Here is a 15,891-nt window from a genome sequence, read left to right as displayed (position 1 = left end):
CAAATTGCAGGGGACACGTGGCTATCGCTTGTCTCCTGCACTCAGACAGAGTGGTGTCATCTTCCCACACCAACAGACTTCACCTTGCTGATTTGCCATTTCGCGGCACTGGGTCGCCAATAGTGTTGACCCAAGTTAATGTCTGTTGGTCAAGGGTGGATTTGTGAGGGTGTGATTACTGCCGAGTGTCATTCAAGGGTGCTGTGTTTTAGCCGGGGGCAGCCGGGATGCTTTGTGCGTAGCATAGGCAGGCACGGGTGTGGTAGTGAACATTAGCAGAAATTTAAAAAAGGGCAAAGTCTTCGACTAATCAGGTTACCTGAGAGTCTAAAGTCCCTCACAAGGCTCCCCTCCCTCAACACAGTCTGACACACAAGCACAAAGAGCAGTTGTTAGATTCACAGTTCAAACCAGAGGGCGAGATCAGCACCTATAAATGGGCTCTATAATAGGATGAGACATAATGACTCCATTCTGAGGTCAGAAAAAAGGCATTCTTACAAGTGTGGGCACTGGCCTTTTGCTCCAATACAAATCATTCTACACTGTTGAGCCTGTCAGAGTGCAGAATCAGGACTTTCAGTAATCAGAACATGTGTGGTTGCCTGATTGGATGTAACCATGGACCCACACAGGGACGGCTGTCTCAAACGCTTCATCTTGGTGATTGAAATCACCTTTTTCCCAGCACTGTGCTACCTTAGTTCCTTTTCAAAAATCTGAATAATGTGGGCACACTGTCACACCTCCTGATTCACAAATCCAGTGTGGTCTGAGTTAGGGAGAATGGAATTATTTTTCTTCTGTTCCATGTAATTTAAATACATGGATTATCCTGATGAAACGGAAAAGTTACATCCTGTTTTTGTCAAGCACATTTTTTTGTATTTCGATATAGCACATGGGCTGCCCACTCTTAGTCGATAAGTCAACTAATTGGTCGTTTGGATCTTAGTCTGCTAAGAATTCTTTAGTCCATTTATTTATACTTTTTCAGGCTGAATGACTTATTTCCAAGAAACCTATGAGCTCATCTCTGGTCAATGGAGATACTCAGTTGTACAGATCTGTCAATTACTAACAATTAAGTAGTCGATTAGTGTTAACGGGCTAAGATTTCCTTTGGTTGAGGTCAGCCCTATTATTCACACAGTTTTTTTAAATTTTTTTATATCATCTGCAATGGATCAGAAACCACAATATAATACCACTTAAGTTGCCACTGAAATGGTCCCCTAATTTATTGTATGCTCACATAAGGCTTGCTAATTTCCAGAACTGCTGAAGTGCAAAATAACTCTGCCATCAGTTATGTTCATAAAAAAGAATTTCATTATTTTCAAGTTGTTTTATTACTACTTTCTTTTTTTCCAGAGAAGCAGCTCATTGCATCAGCATAAAATCAACTCCTGGTTGAGGTTCTCTGGAAAACATTTTAGTTCTTTCTTTTCTCGCTATTGCGCCATCAGGTGTCATACCAACCTTGTGTTTCAAGACTTTCACAGAGTTCAGACTTGGCCTCTCCATTGGGCCTCAGGCCGCCTTTGGGGTTGAACTTGTTGGACATAGTGGCTGCAGTGACCACAGCTTTCAGGCTGCGCTTTCGCTTTGGTACGTTCTGCTCCGGATGGAAGAGAACCACGTAGACCTTGGGCATGTAGAGCATTCCCAGAGAGACTGACGCACTGAGGCTCACGGAGATGGTCAGGGTTGTGGTCTGGATGTACATCTGTATTATGGAAGAGACACAAGCAAACAGAATCATTTGTCGAGGCTTCACTGACTGATGGGCAGTGACGTCCTAGTTCTAGAATATCAGGTTAAATTGAGCACACTTACTGTCGAGTCTGCACAGTTTGAATAAGTCCATCAAGGAAAATCAAATTCATGTCTTTTATTCTGAGAGCCAATTTTCTAATAAAGCTGCAGGAAGAAGAATGGTTTGAGGGCCATGTGATGACCGGGAATGCATTGCTTTCAATAGACTGAGGCTCTTAAAACGACGCATCAAGGACAGACACTGCCATACGCAAGTAATATATGAACAGAAGATGGTAACGTTTTCATGTAAATCACAGCTTCACATGTAGGAGAACTTCACTTTGGACAGCACGCTGTATCAGAGTGCCCTTTATTCATATTTTTTTTATTTCACGTGCTGGGTTCATCACCCCTGAGCTCTGCTTTCATCGATGTGTTTGCTTATTTATTATACACAACTAATAGCAGTGCCCCACTGCTAGGTGTCTGTGTAGTCTGCGTATTGATGTCTTTACCACCGAGGTTTTAGACAACGGCATAAGAACTGTGTGCTTTCTGAAGCCAGTGACATCTGCAGCTCACAGCTGGGTAACAGATATATGGCCGCAGGCAAACCGCTGTGGAGCGGAGAGAAACATCCTACAGCATATTAAAAGTGCCTGCAAGTGATTTTTCATTAATGATAATCATCCCAGAGCTCAGACACACAGTCCGTCTCTGATTTGTTGTGGGGAATGTGGTGAGTCAGCGCACGGGATGTAAAAACATATAATGAGGTAGATCATATTTGATATCGACACATTCATGTTAAATGTGAAAGCATAATTTATTTCGATTAAAAGTGAATTTCCAATAAAATCATCAAAGTAAGGAATTTCATCATTATCCCGCTCCATCTTTTCACAGTGATCCGGTGTCAAAACCATTAATTAGAGAACAGTTGACTTTGCCTCTCGGAATAAGATGGCTGGGCTCCTCTGAAGTTGATGAACACAAGGCGAAGAGGGTACAGTCTGCACACAGCTGGCAGACATCCTTCAGAGAGATTTGCCTGAGGTTTTGTCTGACATTACATTTGCACACATCACAAATGGCCGAGTCTCTTGGCATGGGAATATCCCACAGGGCCCTGAACCACCAGCATGTCAACAGTTATAAATTGTGTTTCCCACTGTGGGGTCATGACATATGTTTGTATATCAGCTTGTACAACATTTATCTTCACATTTCAAGATGCTAACAATTGTTTCTTTTTTTTTTTTTTACAAACCTTTGCAGACCATCTTAAGGTGTAGTTAAATGTCCATTGTTAATTTGACTGAGAAACGAGCGACCGTATACGCTATCGCAGCATTCTTTTTGTGCATACTATGACCTTATCTTACAGGGCACTCAGGTCTAGGGGGAAAGCAAAGATGTACAATATGAAATAAATAGCATGACTGGTTGTACAGTGACAATGATATATGTTGATGTAATAAAAAAACTATAGAGACGCCTTGCACAAAATAAGTTCCCTAAAGCCATGTCAAGTGAGAAAAAACAGATGTCAAAGTCAAATGGAAGTGATCGGCATTGTGTTCCATCATACTGCAATGCAAGCAGTCCTAGGTGAAGGGGGGGGGGGGGGGGGGGTTGTAATCTCCTGAGAAGATTACACGTGGCCTGTGGTGAGTTTGGAACAATATTGCCACCCCTCTGGAGAACAGAGTAGAGTCACTCTGCGAGGAGAGCCAGGACCCTTGTCCACTTTTCCATCGGCCCGGTGACATAAATTTTCTCTGACACGCCGATATGATTGCCAATCTGCTCCATCGGTGCAGCGAGAGAACGAGGCCGGGGACAGGAAACCTCAGAAGGCTCAGCCACTATGAAGTTTCTCCGGAGCAGGATTGCTCTTTTTATGTCATTAGGGATCAAATCGCTCGTCCTGACAGCTGCCAGAGCTGTCCCTACCTACACGCAAAGCATGCAAACAGGAAGACACTAACACAGCTCCTCCAAGGCCTTGCACCCACATATTTGGGGTTTGGGTTTTCTGAATATGGATGAGTGAAATTATTTGCAAACTATTTGTATTGCCTGTATTTCATGTCAGAGAAAAGCAAAGGTGTTAATGATTAAAGGAATATTGTCTCCGTTGTGAGGTTTCGAACGTCCATGAGCTCCTGGCTTCTGACATCCCTGCCATCGGTTTTACAGCTGATATATCGAGTTAAGGTGCTCGCCCTGTGAGCGTGCTCGGCCTCACAGCACAGTGAATTCACAAAAGATTTAATAAAAGCCGTGTTACACTCCCAGACCATCAGAGGCATTGGAGAAAAAGTTTGAAACATGGAGAATAGACAAAGCCAAAGTGCATGCTGTCATGAGCGATAACGCCAGAATTATGGCAAAAGCTGTGACGGATCGTGGCCTGGCTAGTTTTGGCTGCGTGGCAAAAACCCTGCAGTCGGCGATCCACAGTGGCTTTCTAAGCCAGCACATGTTTTGGCAATAGGCTGATAATTTGTGAAAAAAAAATCTACCCGCAAATGACCTCCCATATTTCACCAGACAGAGGGCATGCGTTACTATTAGTCTTGTGCTTGTCTCTGTGATTTGGGGTTGTTTTTGTTTTCTTGTTTTGAAGAATGGATTACTTATTAATGGTGTATATAAGAGAGAGTTTAATCAATAAATAGGAGACGATCAGTATTACAGATTGTATTATTTCATGGTGTACTTTAATATGACTGTCACCCTCTGCTATAACAACATAACAAGTCTTTGAATTGTGCAAGCGCCGATTGGGTTGGATTGAAAACTTGGATTGAGAATGATTTCTCTGCTCAGTTTATTCACCTGCTCTTCAGTGGTGGAGATACACGTGAAGGTTATTTCTATTTGGCTGCCCGTTTCATTAATTCATTTTTTTTGTGGCCAGAATCTGAGTAAAGCTGTGTGCATGCTTCACAAGCTCACAGCCTTAAGACAACAGCTCTGCCGCCTGTTGATCCTGAAGGGCTTCCACCACATCTCCAGAAAACACAGTGGGCACAGAGGACCTAATGGATTCTGCCACAAGCTTATTCCAAACGTGTTTGTGTGTTAGTTAACTCTGAGTTTTGAGTTGCTGTGCTGTTTATATTCGACACGGCACACAGAGAGCAAAGGAAACTTGAAAACACCATTCGCCCAATTCTTCTCTCTATAATTAAATGTTCCTTGTGTGTTACTTGAGAGGCTGATACTGAAAGCAACTTTTCCCAGTGACATTTTTCAATCATAACTGGCATTGTATTTATCAAATATCGTTGTTGGGCTGCAGTACATTTAGTACCAAACGAGTAATTTGGAAGAATGATAGTATTATTTTTTTCAAAGGAGAACAAAGAGTTTCCATTCCTAAAGTTTGTCCAAGAAACACTACTTTTTTTTTTAGTCATTTGCCTCTTTTATTACATTACCAGAACAAAATGTCCATGTACACATTTTCTCTTCTTTATTTTGTTGCTCTATAACATACTCTTTTATGTTGTTGGCAGTATTAAGGATGCTGTTAAGTTTATTATGCAGTGCCAAACAGTATTCCCATACCGATGCCTCTATTGCTACCAGTAGTTAGACTTTTCCTCTGTCTGCTTTCTCAATGTGTACCTCCGTGTTGAGCAACCTCTAAATTAGCACTTGTAAGAGGTTATTTGTGACAAGCAACATCATCAGCCACAGTGATTTCTGTGCTACTTCACAAACCTGTATCACCTGTTTGTGTGTGCCTGAAGGTGCAGTGATTGACTACTCGGTATTCCCACCCGGTAAAGCTGAATCAAACACGCACAGAAACACAATTACAGAAAACATATCCAAGCAAACTTGAGGTGAATGAATTATCCTCAAGACAGCTCTAAAAGCCTTGTAATCCCCACAGCGGCGCACAAAGCCCATCGTCTCATGATGACTAATGGCAGTATCCACAAACACAAGAGGCTGATGCTTTACAACAAACGTCATTAGAGTGGCCATTTTGCGCATCAGAAATATAAAAGAACTCCAAATGGAAAAGTGACATCCAACATGCCCGAGTGAATTAAATTGACCTGCTGCCATGGGGTTTGTTTTAGTTAAAATTGATGAAAGCTAAGTGACAACATTGGCATCTGTGTACAAATTTAAAAGAGCTCATTTGTAAAAAATGAGGCAAAACTTCCACCACATTTGAAACAATATTTACCTTTTCTGCTGATTGCGAGGTCCCGAAGAAGATGGGGATGAAGGCGAGCCACACGATGCAGGTGGTGTACATGGTGAAGCCGATGGGCTTGGCCTCGTTGAACGTCTCGGGGACCCCCCTGGTCTTGATGGCGTAAACTGTGCAGGTGACCATCAGCAGCATGCTGTAACCCAGCAGACAGATGAGGGACAGGTCTGATATGTCACATTTCAGAACGCCACGGGCCATTTTGGGATTGGACGTGCGCTGATCCTCGTAGTCGATGATGGCCTGCGACGGGTCCACGCCAAACCAGATGCACACCCCGAGGAGCTGCACCGATATCAGGGTGAATGTGAGGACTAGCTGGGAGGCCGGGGAGATGAACCGAGGGGCGCTGACCGACATCTTGCCCTGCTCAAAAATCCTGTAGATCCGATTGGTCTTGGTGAGCAGTGCCGCGTAGCTTATGCTCATACCCAGGCCCAGGAAAATCCTCCGCAGGGAGCAAATCACCACATCTGGAGAGGAGATCATGAGGAACGTGGTGGCATAGCACAGAAAGATGCCAGTCAGCAGCACATAGCTCAGCTCTCGACCCGACGCCTTCACGATTGGCGTGTCGTTGTAGCGCACGAAGGTGATGACGACGAACAGAGTGGCCATGATGCCCAGGACAGCAATGAGGACGGGGATCACAGCCCACCCGGAGCTCCACTCCAGCTTCACAATGGGAATGGGGTCGCAGCCAGTGTTGTTGGTGTTAGGTCGCAAATCGAAGCGGCACATCTTGCAGGTGTACGTGTCGGCCTGATACTGGTAACCGTCACAGTTCTCACAGTGCCAACAGCACGGGATCCCCTTCACCGTCTTCTTGCGCTGCCCGGGCCGGCAGGGCTGGCTGCATATAGAGGACGGGACTTCTTGCGTTGCACCAGGCCACTGCATTTCTTTGGTCTAGAGGGGAAAGTATAGAGATATTATCATTTTATTCCACCACACCACACCAACGATCATTTACTCATATATTTCACAGCCCTGAAACCTAAACAAGGTGCATGAATACCGAGCAATTACTCAGTATCACATTTTACCAGCTCACAATTGTAATTAAAGAGTACCTGTAGGGGTCAGTATAGCAAAAACATGAACACCATTTACTACTTATCGTTACACCAGTTACATAATGCATAATGCATGAGGACACATTTCAATTAACACTTGGTAGATTAGTTTACACACACACACACACAAACACACACAGAGAAGTGCATGATCGACTGAGCAAACTGTAAATGGGATATTTGCCACATGAAAGCTGCAGTTTATTTTTTTTATCAAGGCATCATCGTGTTAACTCATCGAATTATAACTCAACAGGAAACAACTTTGCCGTTTAATTACTTACAGGGAATGCACTGACTGGCGGACCTAAAGTAAATGGAGTCTGCGTGCTACTGCAGTCTCATGTGCCTGTGCTGTATTACTGACATTATTTATTTTTTATTAATGCGGTGTGCAGGTGATGCTGCCATGCAGGTGAAGTCGATCAGTATGCAGCAGAGGCTCAGGACCTCGATCTCTACAGTAATCTTAAACCGTACCTACAGTTTGTGCCTCGCCGGGGGGCTTGTGTATAAATGATGCATAAAATAAACATTGCTCCTCACAAAGTTTGGCATGTAACACAAAGCAATTTTGATGATAAACACATGCAAAGCTACAGATTCTGTGGTTCATGCATATGTTTATATCGTGAACAAGGAACTGGTGTATTACTGTACCCTGTAATGGTGGCAAATGTCAAAATAAGGTTAATGCAAAAAAAAAAAAAAAAGGCTTTTTACGTCATTGGAGACCTACTTTTGGGAGCATAATTGTGAGTGGAAGAACGCTCTGTGTTGACCCAAAGCATTTGTTTGCCTGCATGTTTATAAATTCTAATGCCAACCAGGAAGAGGGTGATTTATTATTAATAGTATTCCGTCGACTGTTGCCCTATAAAACCCGACGTAAGCTAGATGCATCCAGCATTATCTTTGATAACAGTGATACATTATGAGGGGGTGGATAAACGAAGCTCTACTACGTGTAGCGACATTAAAGTTGCTGTTAATGTCACATAAAATGGTTAAGAGGCCGCTTTGGCACTTGGAAGAAAAATGTGCTGAGATGAGAAGATATATTTTGAGATAGTTTTGGCTTATTCTGTTAATTGATGAAGGGGAATTCCTCCATTCAATACCTTTCTACAGGAATAAGGGTCACAACATTCATCCTTTAGTTGGTGAAGCTAAATGTTATATTTTTAAGTGTTTTGTCAAGAGTTGAATTAGTAAGGAAATGCTAAACGACCAAATATTGGATATCTGGTGGATTATTTATGCTGATGGAGATAATGTGCATGAACACCAGCACAAACATCTGGCACTCTGCATGCTTCACTTTTCCAACAGTCAATCTTTCAGACATATTTGAAGTAATGTTTAAAATATCCATACGTCTAAGTGGAGCTGATCTGTCCAGTTGCCAATGATCTTGTATTCTGTGGCGTTATTTGTCATCTGGTATTGGTAGATTTCATAGCGACCAGGAGCATCTCCATTCACGTTGAAGACCACCGGGGTGCCAGCGATTCCTGAGGATGAAAAAACAAATTATATTTCTATGTTATTGTTGTTTTACGCTGAAGTCCAGTGTTGGACATTACAGTACGAACCCAAGCAGTTCCCACAATGCTGTCAGATGTAATGAGGCTGCAAGGGGACTTCAGGCTAATGCTGTTCTAGTGTTAATGATGGGAGCAAAATAGATGTTGACAGCCATGTTGTCCTGGTCCTTTGAGGAGGGCCGGGGCTGCTGTCTGTTGCTGTTCCCGCATCATTTCACACCCCTTCATTCTGCTTATTGCCCCGTTTGCTTGTTATCCACAAGGTCCCCATTCGGAGTGCTAACGAATGACAGCACTGATTTTGATTAGCACTTTGAGGTCTCTTGTCATCCCCGCGCTTCCTGTTGCCGAGCCAACCTACAAAACCCCTCTGCAGCTTCGCAACGTGTTATAAAATCGTGGTGAAAGGGAGCAAAAATTCACAGATTTAGTCACGAGAGCCCACCGCGGAGCTTCTCTGAGCAAAGCACCATTAATAGCATCCCCTTCTCTGTCTATTTGCTTCTAGCATATTTGTTTTCTCTCCCTCAATGCGACCCTCTAACACTCAGCAATCCTGTAACATGTGGGGGGGTTGTAAAGGGGAATAAATGCCCTTCGTTAACGTGCAGCTGAAATGTGTTTTGGATTGCTCACAGTCAATATTTGGATGTTGTGTACAGTAAATTCTAGAGCTACACTGAAGGGAGAGGGATGCTCATCATGTCCAGAAACCACCTCAGTGTTTTCCATCATTTGAGAGAGAGTTGTTCATGCTCCACAAGTATTGACTACACTCTCCTCTGTTATAACATTGAAGGGAATTGTTTATTTTAGTGTGTTGTTTCCTTGAGTATAGGTCACCGTATTGATTGTTGTTTGAACCTCTGAGTCAGAGTTGGAAAGTTGCGAGTCAGGCTTTGAGACCACATTCATTTTCTCCCTTCTGCAGATTTCTGTGTGTCAGAGGTCTGATCAGAACCCGTAGGATCTAATTGCATCAGTGTAATCCTGCTGCATTATCTAGAGGGCATGTCTAAGACAACAGCAGGCGGTCATGTGCAATTATGAAAATTCTTCTTGCCCATCTCAGCAATACAGGGAATTGAGTGGGATGTATGTTACTACTAATTTGATTGCCTTAATCGATTAGTTTCACCTCTTGCAAAAAAAAGACACTGCGTGTTTCGTGCAGAGCCAGCAAACATTGACAAACGGCTTGTTTTATTAACCAGGTCAGATTTGTGAGGAAACGCTGCATAACAAGTGTTTCCTCACAAATCTCAGCAATAAAAATCACATGATTTAGGGGGGGGGGGAAACCCACTCCGTCAGCAGCTGCAGCTCTGCTCAAATGCACCACAAATGGAACGGTCACAGTAACACATTTTGTTAATTAAACTCTAAAGTGGGTAAACTGGGTTCAAAAATGTGTGTGTAAAATTCTGTTTATACTTTGAGAGCTAAATTAACACAACTGTACTGTGTGCACTGACTGTATTTTTACGAACGTGCAATTATAAATAAGATGAGAAGAAATGAACATATAAATATGATTCACATTTACTCATTCTAGTTGTGACTGGCTGTGAAGTGGTGGTGTAACGGACCACTGCCGATCCGTGACCCGTACGGATCCCCCCCCTCACGGTTCGGCACGCATGTGAACCGCGGATTAATTACACCGTTTAACGTTAATCATCACAGTGTGAAATAAAGTTTTACTGACGATCGTTATCCGCCAATATTCTGTAAAATATTCAATCAGGACGTCGGCAACATAAATAGATATTAGAGATGAATTATGACTATGTTTACATTAGCTCTAAGAAGTGTATAAAAAAACGTGACCAGTGATCTCTAAAAGTTATATTTGACCTCCTGATGTTTACTCTCCATTGTAAAGCTGGTCTATTGAAGGAGACGCAGTTAAAGCTCTACTCAGCCTCTCTTAAGAATTGATAATGTATTCAAAACCAAATAGTCATTTCCAGTGTGTCACGTTTGCAGTTTTAAAAAGAATTACCCTTCCACTCCATTAAAAGCCATTAGCCAAAGCCACGAGACATCTAATGTGTTTACAAATGTTGTATGAAAACTAATCAAAACAAGATGCAGATTCTGCCGTTGCACTTTAAAAGCACAGAGGTGGTTCCAGTGACTTTGATGAAGGCATTTGCTGCAAACCTAACAATACGAGTGAAAGAAAACTGAATTACCACGCTTTCCTCCTAAATGCAAAGCTTTGATTTAGAAATACAAAGATCCAGAGCCGTCGGAGACTGTAATTTATTTCTATTGTAAAAGGAAGCTGGGTCTTACATGGTTATTAGGCGTTTAATTGGCCAGAGTTAAGGACCGATCGTGGGGTTGATTATCTTTTCAGCGGTCCCTCTCTAATGACACTGACCTCAGGAACAATTTAGTCTCTCAATCTCTATCCTCACAAGTTGCTGCACTGCTTAATATTCCTACATCCCTGGACAGGAAAGATCCTTTACTAAGCTGTATCTAAAAGACATTGTAAACCCGATGTTACAGCCAACTTTTAATCACAACACTTGTAACACGGCTTCACTATCGGATTTATGTCTTGCGAGGTTACTCAGTAAAACTAAATGTCCTCAGGATAACTAGCATTGACGACCACTGAATACATTACAGAACACAACCAGCTTCACTGGGAACACAATCTTAATGCCATGCGTCGATAAGTATCAACTTCATTTACAGTATCTGCAGCGCTTGGTTTTTCTCTTTCCTTAAGTCAGCGTGGACGTCTGTCGAGAATTCCCAGAATACACTGGGGTCATGTGGACATTCCTGTTGTTTTCCTCCGAACCTTTTTAAATCCTCTGTGCTGAAAGACTCTTAAAAGCAAGGAAACAATCCGGTAATGTGCAGCATTGATTTTTCTAGCCATCCCTGTAGCAACCCCAACGACTTCAGTGCTGACAAGCCATCCAGTAATACAACACCACGAATAAAGGAATGCATAAAGAATTGCAGTTTCATTCCATAACACAAGTCTGCTGAACAGTACTTCAGATTAAAGCTTTACTCCAGTGCTGGGAGAAAAGATCTATCTTCCAAATATGACTTCAGGACACAACTGTGAACAATTTCATCTTCTTTTTTTATTCTTCACAAACGAGGACTGACCTGCTTACATAATAATAAGCACGCTCGGTGCAGGTACACAATGTTTTGACTTTGAAGATGGGGCCTGCAGTAAAACACTGCTGAGCGCTGCAAAGTTTCCTTTCAATATCCATTAGGGTTAAAAATAACTGCTGCAAACACAAGTGTCAAGTTAACCTTTATTATCCCCAACAATAAAGGTTACGTTGACTACATTAATACAAATACAAGAATCCTCCATGCTACTGCTACATTCATATCCATCTTTGCTTTGTCCCTTTGCTACTTTATGTCTACTTTAAAAGTCTCTTACATAAACCAATAAACCAAACACCACATCTGAGGAAGGAAATGCCAAATTAACGTTTTTGTACATTTTCGGAAATATAACCTCAATTTATTTACCAACGAAACTGATCCCTGTTGCTGCCACCCCTCTCTCTGCCCTTTGTGCCTTCATGAAACAACAATATTATCATTGAAATTACTGCCTTATGATTTTTAATTCTTGAAAAATGGAATGGGGAACTTGGAGCAGCGAAGATGGAGACGTTAAATAAAATAAACTCCACATCCTCCCTCCCACCCCAACTTATAGATCTGCATTTTCTATCATATTAAACACATAAACTTGCCTTGCCTTAAAAACATGATGTATAAAATAGGTCAAAACAAACATGGAATCCAACGTGTCATCCAAACCAGGCTACAAAATACATTGTCACCCATTTATAAAACTATAAAACGCTTCGGACAGCAGGCCAATGCTGTCTGACAATACTGTTCATATACAGTACATGTGGTTATTAAAAAAACATGTTTGGTTCAGTTTAGGCACTAAGACTAACTGGTTAAGATTAAGGAACCTTATTGTAGTTAAGAGAAGCAATAGTTTGTTAATAAATCAAAGAAACCAATGTTGACGGTTGGTTGACTTTGCCAATGATAGTTGAGATAGTTCAGGTTATGTTATCCTTTCCCCAAAAAGGATTTAGCCCTGACTAACGAGTAAGAACTATAGTGCAAGACATCATCTCTTGCTTCCAGCTGTGTTTCTTCGGAGCTCTGGATTCTGCAGCAGAGGGCAAGTGTTTTGCTTCATCCTGAAGTTCCTATTTATTTTTCTCATCTACATCAAATTATTCCTGTCCTATACTTTCAGAGGCGTGACCGCCCCTCACCCTGAAGATACCACCCAGTAATTATCACACAAATAAATGTTCCTCTACTGTATAATCATCTGTGAGGGTGGCGCAGGTTTGCTCGCATTGCATTCTGCATGATTGCATAAACACTTTGACCCTCTATTCATCCGATGTATAATTAGTTCAAGTTGTTCTAACCACTAACGCTGATCTAAGTTAGAACCCGCTCAGTGTACATTTCTGTTATTTCCTCACTAGCCAGCAGATGCACATGCTGCTGTCATGACCTCCTTAAATATGCATCCGTGCTTCTACCTGTAAGCCCATAATTAATTTTTCAAAGTTTCAAAGTGCATCTGTCTTGTTGCTATGTTAGTGGTACATTTGTATAATTATGTGTCGAGACTGTTAACCAACGTCCTCTAAATGTCCCTTTCTACATTCTGAATGTTTTTGAGTGTTCATCCTCTTCAAGATTTCCAAAAGCAGTCATCAAAGATTAATAGCGCAAGACAAAACACTGTGTCTAAAACAATTAAGCCAACGAAGCTATCCCTGCACAAAATCCACAAAAGGGTATATGTGTAGAGGACACTTTTGTCTTATGTAAATTATTCAGGCACTATACACACATGCAGAAATAGATAATGTGTAGTTGAGTCAGTCTTTGCTCTGTATTTAAACGTTGTAGTTGTTCTTACCCAGGACGACTGGCGACAAACGGTGCAGAATAAGGTGCAGCTTTAGCTCTGAAATGTGGAATATTTAAGATTGGCGATATGACACTATCATGCTACAAATGTTTTTTTACATATGGTGTACGAGGCTCTCCACTTGGCCTCGGTGGAACACTTGCATTTAAGTTTTACAGAAAGCCGAAGTGACACAGGAACTTCTGTTCCAGAAATAAGAAAACCTCATTTAAAATCACATTGAGATTTATAGAAACAGAACAAATACCAAAATAAATTCAGCCCTGGTACATAAACTTACTGCACGGTATGTTGTGCGGTTCACGCCACATGTATAATAGTCTTTTAGAAAAAAAGAAAAAAACAATCTAATATTAATTATTCAATGTTGTTGTTTATAGCTGTCTTTAAAAGAACACTATTTTCCATAAGCCCTAGACCACTGCAAGGTTAAACGAAGGGCTAGTGATAAGAGCAGGATTGAGAGGACGTTTCAGAATTGCCTCAAACCGAGTCTGGCATTTCTGTAACAGCAATTTCTAGTTGCATATCGGCCAACAAATTCACTGCTAGGATGCATCTGCTATTGACTGATATCCTGGCCTGGCTGATATAGGGGTCTAGCTCTAGGAGTGGATGCCTATTTGTCTTACAATATGTAAAGTAAATATCCAGGAAGTTGTTTTTTGAAGGACGGAAGACAAACTGGATGAGGGATTGCAGTAATTTACAGAAGCTAGTGGAACAGAGGCTAGACAGGCGTTAATGTCAAAAATCCTCTCCAGTTGATGCTAGTGTGTGTGACCTTAGTGTTCTTAAGTGTGTTTAACGATTTGAGATGACAGCCCACTGAATTGGTCAGGATTCAAGTCTACATAGGACCGCCACTGGAAAACTCCTGATGCCTGTTTCAGATGGTGCTGTCGTTTATGTACAATTTTAACTCGGCATTCAGCGCACTTCGAGCAGAAGATCTCTTGCGTGGGCAATTCAATGCTGACAAGATAAGGCGGGTTATCTCAGTAAGCACAGTTCCTGCACATCATCCGCTGTGATAAAGACCCGCTGTTCTGCTGCTGACTGTCAACCCTCCTACGGATCTCTGCCTCTTCTACGTGCTCGCAGTAATTTGCATTCAGTAGCCTGATAATTGGAAGCCACTGTTTATGAGCATGTTGGTGAACCCAAAAACAAACGGGCACATACACGTTACGCAATACATACAAGGTAGAATATAGCTTTGCACATGAGCCTACCTTCGGTGGAATCAGGAGTACACACCTGTGAAGTTGACATGGCGGATGTACTTGAGCAGAAGTGTGCCGTTGATGCTCTCCATCTTGGGGCAGAGGCCGACTTTTCCAGGGCAGAGATCTTTGTGCATGTTATGCAGAGCGTGAGCCATGGCGTAAACCGCGTCGATCACAAACTGAACCTTCCCCTCCTGTTCGTAGGACGAGTCTTTCCCGATCCGCTCATGGTCTAAAAGGAAACGGCGACACAGAAATTCCTCTTGAAAATTTGTCCACGCATGAGACTTACTTGAATTCATAAATACTGCAAAAACTTTTTTCTCAGATTTAAGTTTAACGTACATACATTATGTTCCCATGATGTGATGTACCGACTGAGTCAAGACTAGAATATCTCATATGACTGACATAATATTCAGAACAAAAACGCTTCTCCATCATCAGTCAAAAATGTAAAACTGAACATTGATCATAGATGTGTAAAATCCATCAAATGACAGCCTTTCAAGAGGTTTGATTATTCAATTGTGAACCCATCATTTTTTCACTAGATTTAATTTCTTTCGAGATTGGAGTTGAATTGCTTGTTGATTATATGCTATTTCTTTTTTGAAATCAATCACAGAATCTCCACATGGTCTCATGTATAGCGGGGGCTGTCTGCCACGCACGCACTGAATGCACCATGTTAACATCGCTTTCATTAATTATAAAAAGGAAATGTAACGTTTTACTGCGAATCCCCACTGGGAGCGAGACGTGAGCAGCACGTAAACGTCTCTGCCCGACTGAGTGGACAGCAGCTCGCTGACCTGCCTTCACCGGGCTGACTGACGGCAAACATTGACTGAACCAAAATAGTTTTCTTGTCGGCTCCATGGTATTGATTACTGATTTTATTTCTCCTCCCAACGTAGCGCGTGAGTGTAATCTGCCTGGAAGACTGGAAGCCTTTATCGATCAATATAGATACGGTTAATACGTTCAAAATATTACACAGCAGGATATGTGCTTCACTAAATGTGAAAAAAAAACGCAGGCGCTTATATAAAAAAAA

At 41.9% G+C, this 15,891-nt stretch overlaps 1 protein-coding gene across 1 annotated transcript in view; it reads right to left on the bottom strand.

Moving 5' to 3' along the window:
* The window catches only part of LOC116382233 (metabotropic glutamate receptor 4), a 157,300-nt gene that overhangs the window by 4,464 nt on the left and 136,945 nt on the right, over positions 1-15,891 (bottom strand). Inside the window, exons 7-10 of the mRNA XM_031845114.1 lie at positions 14,863-15,063; positions 8,455-8,591; positions 5,975-6,910; positions 1,483-1,729 (exon numbers count right to left, since the gene is read on the bottom strand). Of these exons, the coding sequence (XP_031700974.1) occupies positions 1,483-1,729; positions 5,975-6,910; positions 8,455-8,591; positions 14,863-15,063 (1,521 nt within the window). The remainder of the gene's footprint in view (positions 1-1,482; positions 1,730-5,974; positions 6,911-8,454; positions 8,592-14,862; positions 15,064-15,891) is intronic.

This window comes from Anarrhichthys ocellatus, unplaced genomic scaffold (assembly GCF_004355925.1).
Source record: "Anarrhichthys ocellatus isolate YVR2014 unplaced genomic scaffold, GSC_Weel_1.0 scaffold5, whole genome shotgun sequence".
In the NCBI taxonomy this organism is placed as follows: Eukaryota; Metazoa; Chordata; class Actinopteri; order Perciformes; family Anarhichadidae; genus Anarrhichthys; species Anarrhichthys ocellatus.
This window is presented reverse-complemented; position numbering and strand designations above follow the sequence as displayed.